The following is a 24,580-nucleotide window of genomic DNA, read 5'->3' on the forward strand; positions in this document are numbered from 1 at the left end:
CACGATAGCACCCATTCTTGGAACTTGGCTTCCCATTGTCCTATGGTTAATTCCTTCAAAGTTTAGAAGAACAACTGATTTGCCTTCCAGGCTTTTGGCTCAAGTGAACTCCAAATGCCAGCATAACACGAACATGTGGTCAAAGATATGATGCACATCCAACCATATTTCACTATATTATTTCGGAACATGCTTTGTCTTACCATAAGTCACTGCATCAACAGTGAGGTTGTTATGTCGGTTACCATATAAGGCACATACATATTGTCCGGACGTCATCTGATCCACTCTGAAGATGATGGAACGGTTTGCTCCAGATGCATCCAAGGAAGTCTGGGTTTGACTGATGCCAGAATCATCACGCACACCATCCCTGAGCCGGTAGAGGCTGACATCTGTTGCATTGGGTGGTGGGTCTCCTTCAACAACACAGGTGAAGGATGAAGGCTGGTTTGGATTCACTGTGACATTCATGGAGACATTAGTAATTCCTAGAAGGAAAGAAAATATCAGGTGCTTCATTAACATGACGTTAACTCACGATCTCTTGCGGCATCACCGTTTTAATAAACATTCTTTTTTAAACAGTCTATTTAAAGTTGAATCCCAATTCTCAATATTTTTAACAGCGTTAAAAAAGCAACAAAACATGCAAAATTACTGCATTACATTATGAGGAATTTTTGCTCACAGGCATGTTTATATATATAATAACATGTTGCTGAATTTGATTTCTAATTGGTTGACAGTTAGTTTCTTCTTAACCCATTTCCAACTGGGGGGGGGGGGGGGGGAGGGCATTTTGCCCCCCCCCCCCCCCCCCCCCCCCCCCCGACGTTTCGCGTGATTATTCCGTAACGCGTGATGCTCTCGCCGCGACATTTTACGACTTTTTTCTTTCAAGTATCCCGAGACCAAATTTGTCGCTCCCGGGCATACCGTTTTGAAGCCACGCCCCTTTGAAAGATATTCGTCGACCAGAAAATTGCTCAAAAACATGATTTTGTGTACAAATCAAATGTAAATTGTGTTTTTGCAATCAATTCATATAAAACGAAATATTTTTACTTTCAATCGCTGATAATGATTTATTTTAGCCTGATTATGCTTTGAAAAGTTTCTGCGACAATTTTTGACGAAAAAAATAGCAAAAACAAAAAGTAAAAATCAAAGAAATACATGAGAAATTCTATAAACAATAAAATACAAAAGAAATGATTATGGAGGCGAATTTCTGCTTCAATATAATTGTTGAAGATATTGAAAAGAATATGTTCACCAGAAATTAGAAGGCTTGGAGCTTTATTTTTTTATTTATAGGCAAAAAAAATTACATAAATTAGCATAAATTAATTGATATAAAATACATAAATTAAAATTTGACAAATCTAACTATACAATCTTGTAGATTACATCGGCCTCTACCTTAGTGCAAATTTTCTAGAGGATTGCGCGATCCACGACTGAGATCTGAAGGGGGCGCTAAAAAGCCCCCCCCCCCTCCCCCGTAGTTTCAAGTCCCTAAAAAAAAACCCGGTGGGATTAGGGTTAATGGCAATATTGTCTGTCTTATCAGAGTTAGGTGGTTTGCAAAATACAGCTGTAGTTTCAGGTGTCTTTGGAAGAAGAGATAACTAAGGTCAAATAATCTTCATAGGGTGGAAATGAACATGAGCAAAAGAATGAAAATTACATTGCTAGTTGTCAGTACATGGATTTTACGGATTACTATGTCAAACGATACGCCCTAGTTGTCAGTGAGTATCGATGCAGCATCATTCTTGTTAATTCATCATTTCATATTGTTAGCACTTCATAGCAGCAAGAATAATATGGGGGAATAGTCTGCATTGTAAAAAAAAAAACTGTTATTCTACAATCCTGGTAGTATCTACTTTAGGCCTACCAAGCATACCATTTCTTACAACAATATCTTACTTGGACACTCGGTCTCCTTTACCGATGAGTTAGACTTCGGTCCGGTCCCTCCTGGGCCTTTCCTGACCGCTGCTACACTGACCTCGTACTTAGTGCATTGATCTAGACCACTTAATACATCAGATGTCATTGAGGCTGCTACTTTTGGTCCTTCAATCCACTTTTCATCAGGAATCCTGTAGTAGATGATATAGTCTGTTACAGGTGGGTCTCCAATATCACTCTGCTCATTCCAAGCTATCCACTCAATGGTAAGAGAGCTGGATGTTGATGCAGTCACGTTTGGGGCAGCTTCTATTACCGGCAAAACTATGAAAGATGTGTTGAAAGATGTGTCACAAAAAAAATAGGAAAGGAATCAAACAAAATATTAATCTGATGAACTTCATATGCTAAGATGTGCATTATCTTGTGTGTAATTACAAATGCAAATTGGCATAATTAATGATAGGCCTGTACACGAGGCTGCAAACTGGATTTTTTTTTTTTTTTTTTACTGAAACATGAATTAAGACAAAGCCTGCTGCATCTCTGCCCTTATGGAACAAACACACGGTCACACAGTGTGGTTTATGTAGAAATGTCCCAATTTTACATAGTAACTACCTTGAAAATTGGACATTTCCGCATAGACCACACTGTGTGAAGGTGTCTTTGTGAAATGGGGACATTTCCACATTACGAGTTCATAAAGGATTATGCATAATTTTATGAAAGTTGCTTTAATGCTTCCATCATTTGATTATGGAAAAAAAATCAGCAGCAATTTAAAGTAAAGCAATGTTGTAAAGATTTCATTGACATGAAAACAGCAGTGGTACATAAGCTTCAACTAACATTTGTTCCTATGGTCAAATAATTGAGCTGTTTATGAAATGACATCATTGCTTCTTTAATCCTCCGCTTAACACAGTAAAACGCAACCTGTCATGCTAATATGTCTTTGCAAATCGCTCTTAAATAATCAATATATTCACCCAAAAAAACACAATTTTGGTATGAATGATAAATCCATGTCATACTTCCAACTTGGATGCTATCATATAAACCACATATATAAAAGGTGTAAATAGGTCATCATCTGTCTACGAAACAAACGACTTTAATCAATTCAGACTTGAGCTGATCCACAAACTACCTCAGCTATGAATGCTTCCTTGCAACAAAACAATTATGTGTATAACAGGGACAAAAAAAAAATGTCACATTAACAGGTCGTTTTTGCCAGAAATTTAACAATGTTAGCAAATCTAATAACACGCGGGAGTGTATGACAATTTTATTCATAGAAGGGTGTCTAAATTATCATCAAATTTTGAAGACCTCCTATCTATATGAACACCTATACAATGCTTGATATATAAGATAAATAAAATACAACCGCTATTATGATACATACCCCAAAACCTGAGCATTAAATTCTACATGTACATCTCCTGGTATCATCAAAGCAGGAAACACCATTGTAGAGCCCTGTCACAGATGCACTGTGGGGTAGCTTGGGGGATATGTCACTTCTGGTTGCCTAGAGCATGTCTATATGTATGTATACATGCCATGCATGGGCATTTTGTTCGTTGCTAACTTTCGTCGGTTTGAATTTAGTATAGAAACAGTTAACACTTCCTCAAAATGAATGATTTGCGGTCATTAAATCCGCCGGTCGCCACCGCAAAGTTGCAATATGCACATCGCATGATTGTAAGTATAAGTAAAGAACAGAACATTTGACAGACTCAAGAAGGTTTGTAGGTGCCTGAGAAATCTCTGGTTTAATTGATACAATTGTACAATTGCAGTCAATGCAATTTCTCTGACAATTTTGGTGAGGTCTGGTTACACGAAATGCAACCATCACAAAAACAGTGAAATTGTCTCAAAACTAGAAATAGAGAACCTTTGGCATCATTAGCTACTAATACAGGAAAGCACCGACTTCAAAATCATCTTCCTTGTCTACAAAGCTAGTCACAACCGAGCCCCCTCGGGCTCAAACCCACAGAAGCTACACGGAATCCCCCTCCTATCCTCATCACCAAGACAAAGAGATTTATTTTACCTTATACGTATCGCACACTCTTTGCTCAAAAAAAAATTCACCGGACCCAAATTCTGAAATGATATCCCCGGAAATTTAATCAAATGTTATTCTCTGTTTATTTTCAAACAAAAACTCAAATCAATGCTACTTAATGAGTATAACCTGCCTGATTAGAATCATTTGACCTGTTATTTTACATTATCCTCTTACAATGCATGGCAGATCAATTTGAAGCGTACGCTTCCTTTTGAAATATTGTACCCCTGGTTTCAGCGTTCATACTCCCGTATAATCATTAAACTATAGTACTCATACTTTGAATTCGTTATGAACTTGACTGTAGATATATGCTCGTATACTTGTATATTTATATGCTATTTTTCTCTCAGTTCTTTTGTTTTTATCTTTTCTGTCTCTTTTCTTTCACTTCTTCTGCCCTTTGTACCTTGCTATTTTAGCTCTATAGTTTTGTTATCAGTACTTTGTGTCTTATCTTTATTGCAAAACGAATACACACTGTAAGTATACAATGGTAATTTTCTTTTTCCTGAGGTCCGTGGTAACACGGTTTGCTTTTTTGCAGTTCCTTCATATTTCATATGCTAAAGAGAATTGCCATTTATTTACATCGGCTGACACACTTTCTAGTCATGACCAAATTTGTATTAAATTTTTTTATCTCGTTTGTTTGTTTGCTGGTTTTTGCTTTTTGATTTGTTTCGTTTTGTTTTTTATTTAGGATATGTATATCTATCAAATGAAATAATATTATGAAAATAAATGTTGGAACTTCTTCTGCATCTCGATGTCTACACGTTCCCATGTTCCTGCTATGGCGACTGCTGTACAGACCTCACATCAAGACAGGCTACGGAGAACGCTCTTTCACAGTTAACAGTTAACACAACGCACATCCAACCATACTTATAGTACTTCATATATTTCAGAACATTTGTCTTACCATAAGTCACTACATCAACAGTGAGGCTAGATCGGTTTCCATATAAGACACATTCATATTGTCTGGACGTCACCTGATCCATTATGAAGACTATCGAACGCTTTACTCCAGATGCATCCAAAGAACTCTGATTTTGACTAATGCCAGAATCATCACGCACACCATCCCTGAGCCTGTAGAGGCTGACATTTCCTGCATTAGGTGGTGGGTTTCCTTCAACAACACAGGTGAAGGATGAAGGCTGGTTTGGATTCACTGTGACATCCATGGAGACATTAGTAATTCCTAAAAGGGAAGAAAATAACAGGTGCTACATTCACATGACTACAACTCGCTGTCCCTTCCTGTAATAATTATTTAAATAGTTTTTTTCATACCCTGGTGTCACTATGATATATTTCAAAATTTATTTAAGAACATTTTTACACAGTCACTATTCAAAAGTTTCTCAGTTACTTCCCACTGCAAAAATATGAACAATTTTTAGCTGAACGGACCACCATGGACTTAATTGAACGGGTTTCTTCTTTTCCACAACATTCAAATTAGAATTTAGCATCAAGACCAAGTTGATTTTTTTTCCATTCTTTGACAATATTTTTTATCAATAAAAGTCCAATGTTATATTTTGTGATAGCTACTGATGCACTGGCGCAAAACGATTCTGATGAAAAATCCCATTGCAATTGTGTCACTATTTGAAATGCTGATGATAATGATGACAATAATAATGGCATAATTATCAAACATAGACCTAGTAATAGTTCTCCTAAAAGCAATGATTAAGCTAAAGATAATGATTATGTTCTTATTTACCGGTCAAGGGAATCCTCAGCTCGAACAGAACGCGAAACGACAGTATCTGAAACTGCTGGGTACCCATTTAAAACATCAATCAACATGGTCAAGAGCAACATTGTGAAGAAAACAAAGTCCTTGGTATAAAGGGTTAAATGCACTAGGCTATTTAAACCACGCACCATACGTTCAAAGTCTAGAATTGTGTCTAAACACCAAACTGTTATCATCAAAACGACGTAGAATCTAACTGAAGTTGCATTCTCCACGCTACCTGTTTGACAGTCCCTCTCCACCCAGTTTGGTAGACACTGTCCTCTACAGACTCCTGACACTTTGTCACAGGTGCTTTCATCACAGTGGCATGGTTCTGTACAATTAAGGCCGTAGAATGCTCCAGGGCATTCTGTTGCATTAAATGCAAAGAGAAGACAATGGAACCACCAAAGTCTGTTTAATTCATTGATCACAAACTTAGAACAATGAAAGAAAGGATACATGTACTTGCATTATCAGTCAATAGGGAGCTTTAGATTTTCGCGGACGTTCAGAGGGAAAAAAATGTTCTGAGTAAGCGCAAAATCGCGCGTCAAGGAGATCTATCTATGGCTTGCGTCGTCTGAGTTTTTCACTACGCGTTCTGGGTGTTTTATTTTTACGTCCGCTCAATTTACGACGTAGAGAGGTACTTCATGCGCCTATCATATGGGGGCGGCTTTTATTTTCATACGTTGCGTCCCAGCGTAGTCTAAGGCTATACTTTTCTATACGACGCAGGGGAGAGGAGAACGTCCAGCGCACTCGTCGTCTGAAACGTTCGCGCTGCAAATCTAAAGCTCCCTAATATCACAAGGACGACGGATTGATAACTTTCCCGATATTTTCAAATAGATTTGGCACAGATCAAATATATACCCGTGTCACATTATGCAGTGACAATATTCCAAATATCTTTGCCTATACAAAATGCATTGATTTCTATATATAGCCATTTTCAAGAAGGGGCCGATGGGAAACATAACTGTCATTATTAACTTGCAGAAGCCAGAAGTAAGGATGTCATCAATTTGCTCAGTTTAATGATAACAATAAAGGACATTTAGGCCTATATTATTTGCGCAGCTACTATAATGTTATACTCTACTGCGCATTAAAAGTACTAACATAACATGCATAATTCAAACAAACATAACATTGTTCAAAAGATCAATTTTTAACCTTGTTTTAAACTCATTAACTGCGGCTGCTTGCCTTACAAACAGAGGGAGATAATTCCGTTATTTCGGTGCTGCATACAAGAATGCCCTGTCACCAACAGTAGAGTTTAATTTCCCAGATGGATATTTCAATAGTGTTTGATCCCATGAACTTCGGAGATGGTGAATAATGTTTGAAATGATTATTTTTACTCTACAAATGACTGTATGTACACTGGTGCTGTACCATGAATACCTCTATATAAATTATATAGGCCTACAATCAACAAAGTTTTCAATATGACTCTCGGCTTTACAGGCAACCAATGTAACTCACATAATAATGGACTACAATGAGGAAAACTGCAAACTATAATCTAGCACATCCCATGCATTTTGCACCCTTTGTAGTATATCTAATTGATTGTTTAACCACAGGATATGATGCAGTTTGCTGTAATACAGAAAAATGTATCGCTTCTGCACAGGTATATAATGTTTATGAATGTCTCTTGTCGTGCGTTCAGTAAAAGCCACGGGGAAAAATATCAGAAAGCCATGAAACCGCATTATGTAATCACCTCGGCAGTTCACTCCATCATAGATGTTGAAGAAAGGAGCACACTTCCGATTTGAACACTCTCCTGTTATCTTGTCACATGGTACATCGTTTAAACAGTGGCATTTATATGTGCAGTTAGTTCCATAGTAACCATCATCACAGATATCTGGGACTGATGAAAGAATGGACAAAATGGAATACGAACATATAATTAAATCTATCTGACAAATATCACAACCATCCTGGCTCTAGATACACACTTGTTGACAGTTACATTGGAAGACTTTGAATTGAATTGACTTGAATTGAATTGAATTGAAGACACTAGTGATTGTGGACTCATTGTAAGTTCAGATCTTTCCTGTTCTGAAGCTATGCCACCTTATATTATTTACTCTATCTTCAAGGTGAACAATATTTGTATCAAAGTAGCCTCCACTTTATTAGGATCTTGTGTTTAAACTTGCCATGAATTGCAGTATTTTTTTTTTCATTTTTAATGAGATGGTTGTTTAGTTTATTCAATTGGTTCTCCCAGCACTAGTGCAAATCACACATGACATATAGGAACAGCAAACTGAGCAATAACTTGCTTTTGGATTCTTGTTTGTTTGTCGAAACTTTCATTAAAGAATAAATCCATTCCAAAATTTTATCAATTTCATAAGAAAGTAAAAGAAATTCCCCTAGAACAGTGTAAATATGATCAAAATCAGATAAGAAATATGGAAGTTCTGACATTCTGAAATTTCAAAATTTTTCGGAAAATACGTGGTGAATAGTCAAATCACCAAGATGATCAGCAATCTTGCCTAAAAAATACTCAAATTATACTCAAAATAATATAGAACAAAACGTTCAATCTGATATATTTTAGTATGGGAATATGTTTTTACCGGTATTAGCTATAATAAAAATAACAGATTTCGGAATTTCATATATAACATACATGAAAAATTATGAGGGCGTTACCTCATCAACTCCCCTTATTGGAATATTCATAAAGACCCATCAAGAAACAGTTTCCGAAAAAAATGTCAAAGTTCAAAATGTCAAGTCTTCCATATTTTCTTAACCCCGATTTTTGTCATTTTTGGAACGTTCTGTAGGGGTTTTTTCTCTTTCTTTCGGAGTATTTTTTTTTTTTGCGGGGGTGGATTATCTCTTTAACAGTAGGTTGTAGATTCTAATAAGACTATACAAATGAAAGGCGAAGGAACTTTCAGTACTCACTCTGACAATTGTCACCGGACCAGCCTGTCTCACAGTCAGAAGATTCTGTACAGACTCCAGAATATCTGTTACAAAGGCCTGAGTGACAGTGACATGTTTGACTGCATCCAGCTCCATAGGTTCCGTTGGCACAATCTTTATCAATAATTGGCAGGAAAGATGTTAGAACAAAAATCGTGAATTAACATTTAGAGAAATGAAGGATTCATCAGAAAAAAATCAAATATAGGGCGCTGCTCTTCTGGGACTACGAATTTTTACTTCTCGCCTTTTTTGTCAACCTTTATTATGTTATTTTTCATCTTCGGAGACTGATTTCAACTTCTCATCTGCGTCAGTGTGATTATTGTATAGTGGTGAATATATGTTTAACAAATTTTTAAACGTCGTGTCAGTCTGTTTGGTATTACAGTACTTCTGGTTGTTTTATCTCCCGCTCAATCCTACAATCCAATTACATATGACCAATGTGTACTACATGGACTCGCTGGAGCCGTGGCGTCGCGTGCCACCCTCATAGATTTGTCTACATTGGTACCAACGAGAAATGACTCCTAAACGAAGCCACCGGATAAGCATAGAAACAGACGCCGTGGTAGGTCGAGTTCCGAGAGAAGTCCGAAAGACGGCAGTATACTTTGTTTCACCAAAACCTCGCTATTCTATCGTGAGTTGAGGGGAGGGGGCTGAGACTGGGAAGTTTATGTTCTAATTATATCGTCAACTGAGTCGATTTTTTTTTGTCCTGCTTGTATGCGATATTTTTCTTCAAATTTGCTTGTTTGTTTCTGTGTTTTGTTGTTTTTTGCATGTACAGGTATTCATTTATAATGCACTATTCTCGACGTTTGTAACAATCATTCATGTATGTAAAAAAACCCGCACTGAATTTCCTGAAAAAAAAATTCTGTTGGACGATTGAAATGAATTGCATTGCCTTGAAGTGCACAATTGCCTTGAATGGAATATGAAGCTGTTATAATGAGCTGTTAGTGCTCTATTCAACATGTGCTTTCTATCATAAGATATGTCACATCAACCAGTTGGTTTCAGGTATACCCTATAATATCTCATTCTTATATAGTCCTTGATATTCATCAATCAAATTACCTTCCATCATAAAATATTTTACAGTAAACAAGCAGCATAAGTTGTAACACGTATACTTAGCGTATAAATGTACAGTGGGGAGACCAATACTAATAAATACAGGCGTGCTACATGATTGCAGCCTTAATAGACTCACAGGAGAATGGTTCCTACCTGTATTACAATTGATTCCTTGTCTTCCTGTATCACATGAACATCCGAATGGATCAGGCAGGCAGAACTGATGAGGACTACACTCTGCAGGTGGATCCCCAACGTATGTACATCTGAACTCACAGTTTGGTCCAAATCGATTTCCGCCATCGGTTCTGCAGACTAAAAAGAAATCAGCAACGCACCAATACAGTTTATAGCTATTTTCAACACTTTTCCAAAGTTCATGATTCAGTAAATAATTAGTTGAAACAACTATCGCAAAACCAATATAGAACCACTAATGTCCACTCTGTGGCCTATGTTTGTATGCATTCACCTAAGTGTGGTAAAGTCAGCAAGTGTCTGCAAAGATGTGTACTTCAGAATCAGCCATATGCCCGACGTACTTGTACTGCCAAATTACAGTGTAGTACATCAGTCTACGCAGAATTTGATTAATCTGTACAATCCATCTAGACTGACAAGGGAAGACCACTTTTTGACGTGTTTTGGCCGTGATTAAGCCGTAAAACGCCGTGTGACCGGGGTTCGACGTCATGTGGTAGTGCGCTTAAATGTTACACATTTTCAAGTATAGTCTTTACATCACAGGGGCCTTGTAGGTTGTATGCTTTCAGCCATATGTGACCTGCCTCATATTGGAGGATAGATTTATGTTCATTGCATCTGTGCACATTACATGAATGAATACAGTGGATAAACAGGAAAGAAATAAAGCAATGGATAATGCAAAATAAAATCTACTCTATGCACATGCCAATTGAAATGTGTAATGACAGTGATACCATGTGTCTGTGCTTGCGCAATATCCTCCATTTTTTTTTAAACTAGGGATTTTGAAGATATTTGTCAGAACCTGTTTTGTCATGACTATGATAAGGAAAGCGGAAGCTCTGGATTGACTTTTGAAGGAATCCTTGATTTCAGAGGATACTTTTCAACCCAGTGACACTTGTCTGAAAGATCCAACAATCACTCATGTATACCACACTAGTTTCGTGTTGGACATACAGTTATTACACGAATGAAACAACGTCACCCTTGTCCCACACAAGGTTTCATTTTGGATGGGCTCATGTTGTACGGAGAGATTGATTGTTGTACTAACCTGTGACATAATAAATAGAGTAAACTCTTTATTTGTCAAGCAGCGATACGATTAACTGATTAGTCTGATTTTATTCAACTGCTGTGGCTGTGTGAGTCTGAGAGGATATATATTGAAAGTTCATTTATGTACTAGTATGCTGTCATCATGCCTAGATTTCTTTGAAGTTTTAGACTGCCTTTGCTGGCAATTGTTGGTACATCAAGGGCGCATCACATCAGATTGCAAATCATGTTGCAAAACACCTATTTCACCCCGTGAGCTGATGAACTTGCAAATGAATGGCAAACTATCTGTGTATCCATTCACCTTCAAAATTACTTTTGAAATCCCAAGAGTAATTATTCCAGCTGGTTTCAGCTCTCTGTCTGAATAGGAATGCATAACAGGAATATAAGGAATAATCTTCATAAGTAGGAATCCCTCCCTATATGTGAACACTTGCCAGCAAGCGATTTTGGAACTGTCAGTGCACTATATAAAATGCACCCTGAAGGGCATACTCTTCTTTACTTGAGTTTTATCCTGCTATCAAATGCTGCTAACAGCAGTTGTTCTTCTTTTGTGCAGTACTTGCGTATTGCGTATTTTGTTCATGCGTGCATTTCTGTTATTTATCTGGGTGTTGTTGTTTTGTTTGTGTGTGTGTGTGTGTGGTTTTTCGTGACCACCTGTGTGTATTCTGTTTTGGTCACCATACACACGGCCAAATGAATAGTGTTATGTTACTTTGAGTATTTCGTTTGTATTTTAACCCTAACTTACCGGCTGGGCTATTTAGCGAGCTTGAATTCCTGGGGGGGCATTATGGCCCCCCTTCAGATCTCCGCCGTTGATCGCGCGATCGCCACAAAATTTTGCATGAACATAAAGCCGGCTGTAATCTACAAGACTGTTAAGTTATATTTTAAAAAATTGCATTTTCTATTTTAAATCAAGTGATTATGCAAATATATGCAAAAAACCTCATTTTCGTCTGTAATTGGCTTATAAAAGCTTATGGAATGCTGATTTTTGGTGTAAATATTCCTAGTGACGTTCCAAACATTTGTGCGTAAAAAAAATTCAGTATCAAAATCAATATCTTCTTTTTTTTATATTGTTTTATCAATTTTTTGTGTATTTCTTTGTTTTTTCGAACTTTTGGTTCTGTTGTTTTTCCAGTAGAATTTGTCACACACTTTTTTTGAGGCATAATTATACTAAAATGAATTGATTTCAGCCATTAAAATCAAAAATATCAATTTTCATATGAATTAATTGAAAAAACACAATTTGTATTGACTTTGTACACAAAATCACGTTTTTGAGCAATTTTGGGGTTGACGAAAATTTTTTGAAGGGGCGTGGCTTCGGAACGGTATGCCCGGGCGCGACAAATTTGGTCTCAAAAGTTGCGCGAGACTTGAAAGTAAAAAGTCAGCGAACGGCGCAGTCAAAAAATTTTGCGCGCCGGAATAGTCACGGAATTCATCGAGGGGGGGGGGGGGGGGAGCCATTATGCCCCCCCCCCCCCCCTCCAGGTAAGTTAGGGTTAAAAACAAGTAGGACCTTCTGTTAATATCATGTTTTGTATTATCATGGACTATATATATATATATATAGTACATAATAATAGTTCAACTTAGCATAAACACGTTTTATTGACATAATTGTTGTTGTTATTTGTTTTCTTTCTAAGCGATCCTAGAAGCGTTGCTTTTAGTGGAACACTAGCAAGCCTATAAGTCCAAAATCTGATCGTACATTCCTGGTTCGAGTACATTGCAAATGCATTCTGATTATAGACCTTGTTTGTCAAATTTGAGCCCAGACCTCATAGAAACTGTGAAGGTAAACCTTCCTTATCAAGTAAAATGTGCAATTTTGTGATACCTTATCATTTATTGTAACCAGAAAAATACTTTACAAGCCAACTATTCTATATGTAACCTACGCTTAAGGTTTATTAGTTGAGAAGCATTTTAAAAAGGAAATCTGTATTTGAATAGACTTTACAAGGAGGGTATTGTCCAACGAAAAGAACACTTATAGTTACAAAAATCTTTGCCATTTAAGTTTAACATGTTTTTTGTGAAAAACTATGTCAGTCCAACTATAATTTCAAATGGAACATAGTAAAGATGCTATCATCTCCTTTTCTCTTATTATAATTGATAGGCCTATAACATTCTAAACTCGTTATTCATTTGTATTCACTAAATACAGCCCTTCATATCCTTCTAATTGTTGTCATTGGTGTATTATAACTCTAATTATGTTTTATGTGATGCATGAAATCTTTTCAATTATAATCACTTCAAAAAGAAAATTCAGTGAAAAATCAGCTTTGTGCAAGCAAATAACCAATGTCTTGTTCATCACTTATATAAATATCAATGCTAGGCGTAAGCTTAATTCCTTATACGATTCCATTATAGTAAATTTCCTTTGTCCACATAGAATGCCAGTAATTACTCGTTTCTTTATCCGATTCTATCATTAAAAAGGTCATTTGGTAAAAGAAGTTGCTTCAATCTAGACACAATATTTATTCTTAAGATATCATCAGCATTGTCCATTTACGTCTAGGTCCAGACTTAAGTCATATCTTCCATACAGTGTATATATTTTATCTTGATTAGGTGTATACCATACACTTACTCTCTAAGCAATTTGGTCCTTTAAAATTGTTTGGACATACACATCTGCCAGTATGGTCATCACAAACTCCACCATTGTAGCATTTGTCACAGATTCTGACGCAGTTAGGGGGGCCCCATTTACCAGCTGGACAATCTACATAGAAGAAAGAGAGAGAAAAAAAAACCGATTATGCATGTCGCATCAACATATTATATGACTTTGTTCTAAAGAATGTCCTTACTGCAGTATACGACGTCATAAGTTAAATGTCACGAAATGCTATAAATTCATTATCATTTTTCACCTGTTCATCGTTAAACCATTCCAAAATTAAACGGGTGGATTTCCCTATATCCTGGTGCATCTTTGTTCTTTGTTTTTTCTAATGTTGTTGTTGTTGTTGTAGTCGATGTTAGAAAAGTAGTCAGATAAATTCGGTAAGTCCATTGTGTTACACCACAATATGACACTCGGTTTCTTTTTGGCTAACGAAATGAACGTACTGTATTTCATTTTACTGGAATTTGATGCATGCATAGGGATTGTCAATGTTCATTGAGATGAAACTGATCTTGGAATCGGAGATGATTATTGTTATAACGTAATTCAACATGGTTAAATTACAAGCCTCAAGTGGCCTGCAAGGCAACAGAACTCATATGCAAACATAATATTATGCCAAAGTCTGAAAATGTTTGAAATGTTATTGGTTTCGGTCTATAATGGGGTAACAAAACACAAGTAATTATACTAGGTGTTACAAACAAAACATTTCCCACTTTTGATCCTTAGTAGTTCAAAAACTATCAGATAACAATGACATTGATTTATGAGCAATAGCTGAATAGTGTACAATTTTGTTGGGGGCAATTTTACAATGACAGCATAATTCAGTTTCATAATTCAGTTAGGTTTCTGATTTTGCTCTATTTTCAACCCTCTGTACAAAACTTTCACTTTGCACAGAAGTCAATTGGTGTGTATGGGAGTGTGTAGTTGATGCCCAGACAATGGTCCTGAACAATGGCCAGGATTGGAATGTTTATTATCTATTCATGAGGAATTCCACTATCACAGCTAGTCGTTTTTAAAATTTGACCAAAATCTGGAACCTAACTTTGAAATTAATCATGGATTTCATGAAACTGATATAGGTTATCATATTCAAATCGCCTCCAACTAAAATGTACACTATTCAGTTTTTACTCATATCAATGACAGTTTTATCTGATATATAGCATTAAGCATCAAAAGTGGGAAATGTTTTTTTGTAACACCTAGTACATGGACGACAAACGTATGGATATAGTAGACTGATTGGCAACATGACAAATAAGTACCTGTACATTTTTGATAGAACGGTATGGATTATTTGTAATTTCGTCTAAAGTTAACATTGTATTTCGTTATTCAAGTATTCATCACTTCAATCACACAGAACAAGGCTCAAACTGGAGACTTTTCGATTTGCTATTTTACAGATTACATTTAGAAGTCAGTGTCCATTCAAATGCGTTTGTCAGCATGTGTAAAGAAATTCATATACATACTCCTAGTACAAATTGAGTTTTTCTGTTCTTCAGATGTGCATGGAACTGGAGATGAAGTGTTACTTTGTAATAATCGATGTACGTAAATCTGCATTTTTGACCATACCGATACCATATATATGATCTTAATCAAACAGTGACCCCAGGTTAAGTTCCGACACAAGCAGACAGAGCAAGAAACATTGAAAATCTAAAGGCCCTGTCACACCTTTCCTGGTAAGCTACGCGGGCTTGTTGCGAGTAGGGATTTTACAGCACGCGGGATAATTTTTTTTTTTTTTTTTTTTTTTTTTTTTTTTGCGGCGAACAAGGATGCTGGCGAGTTCCGTACTTGCGTCTTACTGCTATATAGAGGCGACTATACGGGTGAGATACGTATAGATACTGTCATGTGCCGGTCATCTGCGAGGACCTCCGGGTAGTAAAAATTGTTCTTCGCAAGTCGCACGCAAGGCTGGCCCGGAAAGGTGTGACACGGCCTTAACAGTTCAAATTTATTTTTATTGAGAAATTTCTTTTATATGTACATCAAAACCTATCCTGGCTTCAATGACTAACCTCGGACAATCAATCTGTACAAGGCTCCTCTTCCTTGACTTCGCATGCCACTGTAGTAAATCTCATAGATGCCTTCATCCTCAGCCACGATTGGATCAGGAAACATGAACGTGTTGGTTGTCTGTCCTGTCACGGGGTCTCCTCCATCCTTTCTCCACACAGGGTTTTCAAGAGAGCTATTACTGGTTTCTCTCGTTTTAATCATCACTCCTGTGTCACCTACATTCACTGTACGGGTGAATTTCCCATCCACAGGCTCAAAGTAAGCTAATGCACAGACATTGTGAAGAATGCATCAATATAATGAAAATATCTATTACACAATACACGTGTTGATTTAGGTATATAGTATTACTCTTTTTACCTTATGCCCTTAGTCCTCCAGTTAGTCTTAGGATCACTATGAAGACATGCATTTTTGATATGATTATATCAAGGATTTCCTGCCAGATTTCGTCACAGTTGCATTCGATTTAAAGTGACTGTACAGTATACTGGTTGAGGTGAGGATTCAGCTTGTAACGTTTTGTGAGATATTTAGAAACCACTCTATGAGATGTTAAAGAGCATACAATTCTAAGGGGAATCAAAAGTTTATTTGATGAAAATTGGTTTTTAAATGACTGGGATACCTAAAAACAAGGTAAATAATAACCAAGATCAACATTCAAAAAGCCAACTATTTCAAATGAATTGATTCTATCGTTGTGCAATTTCATGGTGCTCTTGTACACGAACTCGCGTCCAAATCAAGAAGGCGTATAAAATATAATCAAATTGGGCACGAGCAATGCTGTAACGAAACTTGGGGAATTCAAAATAAATTCACGAATAGGCGATCATTTACAGAATGAGTGTTTTTCCTTACTGCCTATCATCTTCGTTGCTCTTTATGTGTTTGAAAATAAATTTTGAACACCTAATAGACATTAAAATGAGGCCTTGACCTTCTTATTCCTCTGAAAACTGTCATCAACAGCTCTTATAACATGTATAATGCCACTGTCATACAAATTTATACATTTATTACATAAGTCTAACACGACCACTGCAGCGACTCCAAGAGAGTAGGGGAGACCGGGCCTAGTGGTTATGATTTTTATGTTCGTCTATTAACCAAACAGAGAAATCTATTTCTTTTTCCCTGTTCGATCTATTAACTTAATTCAATTCAATTCAATTCAATTCAATCATAGTTTATTTCCAATCATCTAAAATCGAAAAACATAGTACAAAGTATACATGTGATGAAATAATATTGTTCAAACGTTTGCAAAAGGTTCATGTAATATATATACGAGACAAATTATAGAACAACATATAGGCCTAACATGTACAATATTTAGGAAAAACACTGTATAAATACTTCGTGGGCGAGCGGAAAATAAATTCGATTATGGAAAATAGTGATCCACTAAAAAGCAAAGCTTGTCGGACGTGGATCGCTAGATAAATAATGAGTAAATGATATACTATTCTATAACAATATACATGTAATTATTTTGAGATACACCGGTTGGGAAAAAAATATAGAATATCAATGCTAGTGCCCGGACATAATATAATGGACATTAATACACTAAAAACTCTGTCAGCCAATTAAACATGAATAATATATTACTGAATTAATAACACAAATTTGTAAAAACTTCTGCTGGGGTATGTTGTAACAGTATACATTGGGGTACTTTGTTGCAATTCAAAAAGTATACGTAAATCTGATAAAAGCAGATCTGATAACGAATATATGTTAATGAATAATTGTGTACCTGTCTATGTGTGTGTGTGCGTGTGTGTGCATGCGTACATGTGTGTGTTTGTGTGTGTCTGTGAGAGTGTGCGTGCACGACTGTGCATTTGTATCTACTCTGATAGGATGCAATCTTTACATTAAAACATAAGTTAATATGACGTACTTTCACCTTAAGAACATTCATCATGGAAATAACGGGATAAATTAAGTCTATGCTCTTCACTTCTATGCCAGCTGACTTCTTATCAAAGTAAATTAAATTAAGTACTGAACAGTAATGCATATAGTAGGCCAATCATGAAACGAACAATTTTTTCACCAAGTTAATGTTATTGTTCACATGCAAGTCACCGATATAATTATTGAAGAATGTATCGTTTAACCTCTGAATATCACCCTTGATCAATTGATCAGTGCACCTCAATAACGTTCAACAGATCGGGTAAGTTGTTACAGTGTAACAACTGACCCGGTCCGTATTTCCGTAACTTTATGTCTGCTCAATCACTCAAGCATCAGATGGTATTATACTCCCACCAAAAGATATCCAAAAGATACTACTTTCAGCCACATACCTATCACTATCTTGAGGTGAATTGAATTGAAGTGGTTTATTGATTAAAAAAATACACAGTAGAACATAGCTACCAAATTCTTAGAAAAGCCTGAATTGCTGTTTGTACTTCACAATGAGTTAAAATTTCACTGAATTACACACTGAAAACTCCGAAATATAGCAAAAAAAAATAAACATGGAAATAGCCATGTACACTGATGTATGCACAAGCTATAAAAAATTTAACTACTGTGTTAAAAAAAAAAAGATATCGGATCTACTTTCTAACTACCTTTTGGTGAAGGGCCTATAGCAACAGCAGAAAAAATACTAAAATATTGAATGACGTTGATGAAATAAAACAATATCGCATATTTCAAAATTTTACTCACAAAAATGAAAAAGCGTTTTTTTTTTCAACTAACTTCTTCATAGAATGATTACATGATGAACTTTAGCACTCACAAATCTTTTGATATGTTTTGATATCTTGACGCTTATAGTACCGTCTATTGTTTAGACTTTGAGAACATGATCATGTAACAACTTACCCGTGTAACAACTTGACCCGATCTCCCCTACATGAATGCATGACAGGGGATTGTATTCGACATTTAGATCTCGAATACGGACAATGTTTGGCTTTCGTTAAAACATTTGACAACCAGCAAGACTATACCTCGAACTGGCGCCACTCTTGGAAAAAACAAACAAACAAACAAACAAAGGTGTTCGGCTGGGTCGATTGTGGCAATGATGGTGGCAGAGTCATGTGACCTGCATTCATCCAGTCAGATTTCAAGGATCTACACATGCGTTATATAATGTAATATTGCATGCCGGTGGATATGTAAGAAAATGAATTATGACAATTCTGTAATTGTTACATCCATACTATTAAGGGGGATAAAGTACAAACTGCATAACGAAAAAAAAAGTCGACTAAAAGAAATATTTATACAAAAATACGATTCAGTTATACAATTTGAAAATAAAACTGCGAAAAAATGAAATTTTATCATACAAAACAGTGCAAAAGAGAAGATCTGACTTTAGAAAAAAAAAGTGTGGAAAATTTACATAAAACACCAAAATTGTGTGCCTATGAATGAAATTGAAATTGTTATTTGGGAAAATCGAACATCTATCCAGCTGGCGCGAAACTGAATATGAAACAAAATTGAATGCTCGAAGGACCAGAGAGTGTATATGAAAGAGTGCTGACAAAAATCGTTATACTTGAACGCGTATTAATGAGTTCAAATGCAAATCTCATGAAGTTAGGCGGAAAACCCCATATTAAACATGTTAAAAATCACAAGTTTCCCATTAGCTCTCACGAGACTCCTCTTGTGTGGAGCACTCTACACCTTAATCAGCCGTGTCTTCTTTTAATTCAAGGATTCTTCTTGTACAGGTCCGGGGCAGCGGCTATGATTAATTCATTTTGAAAGTAATCGCTTCTCTGAGAGTACAAATTAAAAGTTGACAGATCTACACTGTAAAAAATTTGTTTAGTTTCTAAACACCTAACTAAACACTTTTCTGTGACAGTTTAAAAACACTGCGACGCGTTTATTTATTAAACATGTTTACGAACTAAACACATGCTGTGTTTATTTTCAGCACACCCACAGGTGTTTATCACACACACATGTTTATGTTTTAAACGGTTCTGATGTTTAAAAACTAAACACCTGCTCTGTTTAAAGCCTAAACACCAAACGTTTACACCATAATCACTCACAGTGTTTAAATACTAAACACTGCACGGTCACATAATCACCCACAATGTTTAAGATCTAAACACTGAACCAAAAAATAAACATGACGCACTGTTTACAATGTAAACACTGCGACATGTTTATTCGCTGTGACAGATTAAAAACACTGCGACATGTTTATTTGCCATTTTAGTGTTTATTCTCAGAACACATGTCTGATTTTTAGATCGATCACAAAATTGCATACACTAAACATGTGACATGTTTACATATTAAACATCGCAATTTCTCAGTGTTTATATGATACATGTTTACACCTTATACATGCTGAGTGTTTATATGAGACATGTTTACACATCATACATGGTAATTTCCACGTGTTTATATGAGACATGTTTACACATCATACATTCATACATGCTAATTTCTACGTGTTTAAATGAGACATAATTATCATCATGTATGTTAATTCCCATGTATTTATTAATATAAAGTGGATTGTTTCCACTTTTTTTTTTTGCATGGAATGAGATAAACGCATAACATTATATAGAATTAAATTTACCCAGTATGTACCAAATCATCAGCACACTTACATCGCAAAATACCAGGGAAGACCTGGATTAGCTTTCACAAACATTTTGGCTACAAGAGTCAAAGGCAATTCTCTGAATGCAAGTTATCAAAACATCAGTCAAAGCTTGGGCAATATCTGATGAATAATACGTTAAAATCCTTTAAAGGGGAAATCGAGTCCAATAAATAAGAAAGTCTGATAAAATAGAGTAAAATCTTACAAGTTTAACAGTAAAAATTTTAATGAAATCGGATGAAAAATAAGGAAGTTATAAAATGTTGAAGTTTTGCTAATTTCTGCAAAGCAGTTAAAAGTGGATATGAATATGCAAATGAGTGAGTCGACCATGCCATAACCTCACAATTTTTCGTTGATCGGGTAAAAAAAAAAAATGATGAAATTCAATGTTTATGTTAATGAAATGTGAAACATGGTATTGCTGGTTGAATAACTTCAGAAAAGTGATCAGTTAGATATATCAGGACTTGAGCTTCGGGAATAATTGCGTTTGAATGAAAAACTTGAAATTAAGTAAGTTGTGAGGGAATGACATGCCCACGTTGCCATTTGCATATTCATATCAACCATTCAAGAACTGTTTCCTCAAAAATTAGCGAAACTTCGAAATGTCATAACTTCCTTATTTTACATCCGATTTCGATCAAGATTTTACCAACGAACTCTCAATATTTTACTCTTTCTTATCAGACTAACTTGTATTTGGACTGGATTTCCCCTTTAAATATTGCCATGTTTTGCTATACGACACAATACTGAGTTAAATGCAAGATACCTGGGAGTCACTGGCCTGTACACGAAGACGTAAATGAAATTCTCTCCTATACACACAGTAAAGTTTGTATATGCAGGAAATGGCACACAACTCATTTTGGAGAAAAAAAAATATTGCATTTAACAATTACTTTTCAGTCACATGTAATTCTTGGCCTACTTTCAAGAATTGCCGTCTTTCTACTATATTCAGAACTAATTCTTAGTATTGTAAAACAAACTAATAAACTTGTTGATTGTGAATTGCAACTCAACGCTTAAGAAGCTTGACATGTATGTAACACCTCCAGGAACATAACTGCAGTCTGTGAACAAATCCATGCCGACCTTGACGATTGCATCAATTATTGGCAAAGTGCTTTGGGGTGTACCCGAACCAGATTAGCTCACGGCAAATTATACCATGCACAATGGTCGTATTGGTACTGATCAGGGAGTGTAGATGATGCACTCCATCATAAGAAGACAAAAAAAAAAAAATGTTTTCACTGTATTTAGCCTGTGGTGAACATCTGCACTCCCTGATCAGTACCAATAATGGAACTTAAATACATACATGATAATTGTTTTCACTGCGACGATCACTGAAAGTCATGTAGGCTAACAGTACTGTATGGATTTTTCACTTTTGCTATTTTGAGAGAAATATTAGAATGTTAGTGGATTTCAAGGGGTGAGTGAGAAAAAACTTCTACCTTGCTAGAACGTTGGAGAAAGAAGTCAAACTCAATGGGTATACATGAATAGTCTATTAGAGTCTAATCAGTCTCATCATACTCCACATAATCATGGTATGGAGGGCTACTTTCAATCTCGACACAGCAGAGTTTTGGGTAAAATAATGCATTGCAACTGGAGGCGGGAGGGTATGCAAGACTGTCATGAACCCGCGATGTGATCAGCAAGACTCCTCCCTTGTCAATTTGTCAGTCAGTTGCAAGACTCCTCCCTATTCTCCATACATGTTGTACTACATTTCTTATACCTCTCTCCATGTGACCGATTTCAAGAATATCTCAGAAAGAAAATATTAACTACCGAATACTGCATTTTCTATCAGGTCTACAAGAAAATTGCAAAGAATTTCAAACAAATGCAACTACTGGCCTCTTATTTGCGTCCAATCCTGCTGATTGTATTGGAAGCACCTGAGGGAAAAAATGAAATGGCTGATATTTTGATTTGATTTGTTTTGATTTCTATATTCCTTTTTGCACAAGAATATAACAGAACGCCAATCGAGCAAAGTTCTTGAGTAATACCTCAACAGTGAATTACAAGGACATTGGCTGATGAATACAATGAAGTTAATAAAATTGTTTTTCTTAATAGTGCAAAACGATTTCGAGCAAGTGTCTTTACATGTTAGATAGAATTACAATTTTACGTACCAGCTATTAAAAAAGACAATTACACATATCTATGAGCAATAAGAATGCAGGTGACCATTATCGTTTGCACAGAGGACAATAGAATCGCTTTGTTTTGGATATCCCTGCCATTTCAAAACCAATTTTCATCAAATAAGCATTGAATTCCTCTTCGAATTATATCCAGGCCCCCTACCTTCATATTTCTTTAGAGGTTCGTCATTATGTAATACACACACGCATACACACACACGGAGAACTGAAGCCCCATCGCATACAAAACCCTATCATCCCCCATATGATTTACTTTATTCTAGTATACAAGTTTAGATGCACATTGTCAGTGAAGACAAAAAAAACAATAGAAAGGTTGCTCTAACAGGTGGGATGCCTCCTATCGCATAGGTCTGTAGTGCATCATGACGATGTGAGACATCACATGGCTAGCGGGAAAAAGATTAGTAACATTCAAAATTATTATCCATGGTTCATTGCCTTCATATGGCATGTAGGCCTATAGATATACTGTATATCAGTATATCTTGCGATGTCCTTGCAATCCTCAGATGTTTGCACTTTTAGACGGGTTGTATAGAAGTAAGCGCATGCATCTCCTTTCATTCTAATCCGGACAGGTTTGGCGTGATCCCTGATCAATCTTCTTCCATGACGTACTGGTGCTGGTAAAAAGAAATGATTACACAAGGAAAACAAATCAGTTGGCTTTCCAATACAATGGACTTAACTGCTCCCATAGATTCTGAAAATGAATGGATAGCAAAGAAGTTGACTGAATCCATAAGCAAGTTCAAACTAAAAGGAATGACAGAATCCCTTCATCACAATAGCACTTAGTGTCTTGCGTCAGTTTTTACTTACTTTGATGAATTTTCTGGAAATAATTCAAGTCTTTTTTGTTGTTGTTGCTTCTTTCTTATTCATCATCATTATCAAGCAGAGTTACGACCATTACTGTATCCTTTGTCTCTTGGGTGAAGATTTTCACATCTGTAATTTACACTTTCAACAATATTTGCAATAAATCAATTTTTCATATTTATTTTAGCTAATGGATTGGATTCGGCAGTCGGGAGTAGGTAATCCCCCCCACCCCAACAAAAAACAAAACAACAAACAAACAAACAAAAGAACTTAAAGCATCTAAAATCTGCATTTTATAGAAACTCATTTACATGCCCATTAAGTTCATAATATTCATTGATTTGGCTCTGCAATTTTGAGTACATATACTTACTTGATTTCCACTTTCCACATGGGTAGTATACAGTGATGTACTATCCCCAGTTGATTTACTCTGCTGACTGCACCATTCCTCGTTCTCTGCCAGCTGAGGTAATGTCTTGCAGAATTTAAACAGTTGTCAGGACATCATCGTCACCCACTTTGGTGCCATCGGCATCCCTTTCCAAGACATCCTAATGGGCTTTACATTCAAATTTCACCACCTGTTGAGATATGAAGAATTTACAGGGAATAAAACTGAATTTCACTCAAAATATAGTCACTAACCCATCGTCATTCACATGAAAGATACTTCATAACTTCGTAAAATTAAAGGGCAAGTTCACCTTCATAAACATAAGGATTGAGAGAATGTAGCAATATTAGTAGAACACATCATTTAAAGTTTGAGGAAAATCAGACAATCCGTTCAAAAGTTATGAATTTTTGAAGTTTTTGTGCAGTACCCGCTGGATGAGAAGACTACTGCAGTGTATGAATAACTTGCGTACAACGATATAAGGAAAATATAAAGAGAATTTCACAAAATTCCATCTTTTGAAAAAAGTACACATTCCCCTGACTCGTTACCGACAAATGTTATGGGTAATATTATTCCCCCTGCCTTTAGAAAGAAGCAAGTCAAGTGCTCTTTTATTATGCGAAAAAAGTGAAAATATGTTGAATTTTCTTTTACATTTTCTTTATACTGTTGTACGCATATGACTCA

The 24,580-nt window shown here is 36.0% G+C and overlaps 1 protein-coding gene across 1 annotated transcript in view; it reads right to left on the bottom strand.

Annotated features, from left to right (window-relative positions):
- Positions 1-24,580, bottom strand: part of LOC139737460 (uncharacterized) — a 79,139-nt gene that overhangs the window by 34,302 nt on the left and 20,257 nt on the right. The window contains exons 3-11 of the mRNA XM_071648139.1: positions 15,837-16,103; positions 13,747-13,881; positions 9,993-10,154; positions 8,730-8,864; positions 7,456-7,668; positions 6,013-6,144; positions 5,103-5,225; positions 1,939-2,247; positions 204-491 (exon numbers count right to left, since the gene is read on the bottom strand). Of these exons, the coding sequence (XP_071504240.1) occupies positions 204-491; positions 1,939-2,247; positions 5,103-5,225; positions 6,013-6,144; positions 7,456-7,668; positions 8,730-8,864; positions 9,993-10,154; positions 13,747-13,881; positions 15,837-16,103 (1,764 nt within the window). The remainder of the gene's footprint in view (positions 1-203; positions 492-1,938; positions 2,248-5,102; positions 5,226-6,012; positions 6,145-7,455; positions 7,669-8,729; positions 8,865-9,992; positions 10,155-13,746; positions 13,882-15,836; positions 16,104-24,580) is intronic.

The sequence above is a fragment of the Diadema antillarum genome, unplaced genomic scaffold, assembly GCF_040938485.1.
Source record: "Diadema antillarum isolate AM-2024a unplaced genomic scaffold, OU_Dant_1.0 scf00000029, whole genome shotgun sequence".
NCBI lineage: Eukaryota > Metazoa > Echinodermata > Echinoidea > Diadematoida > Diadematidae > Diadema > Diadema antillarum.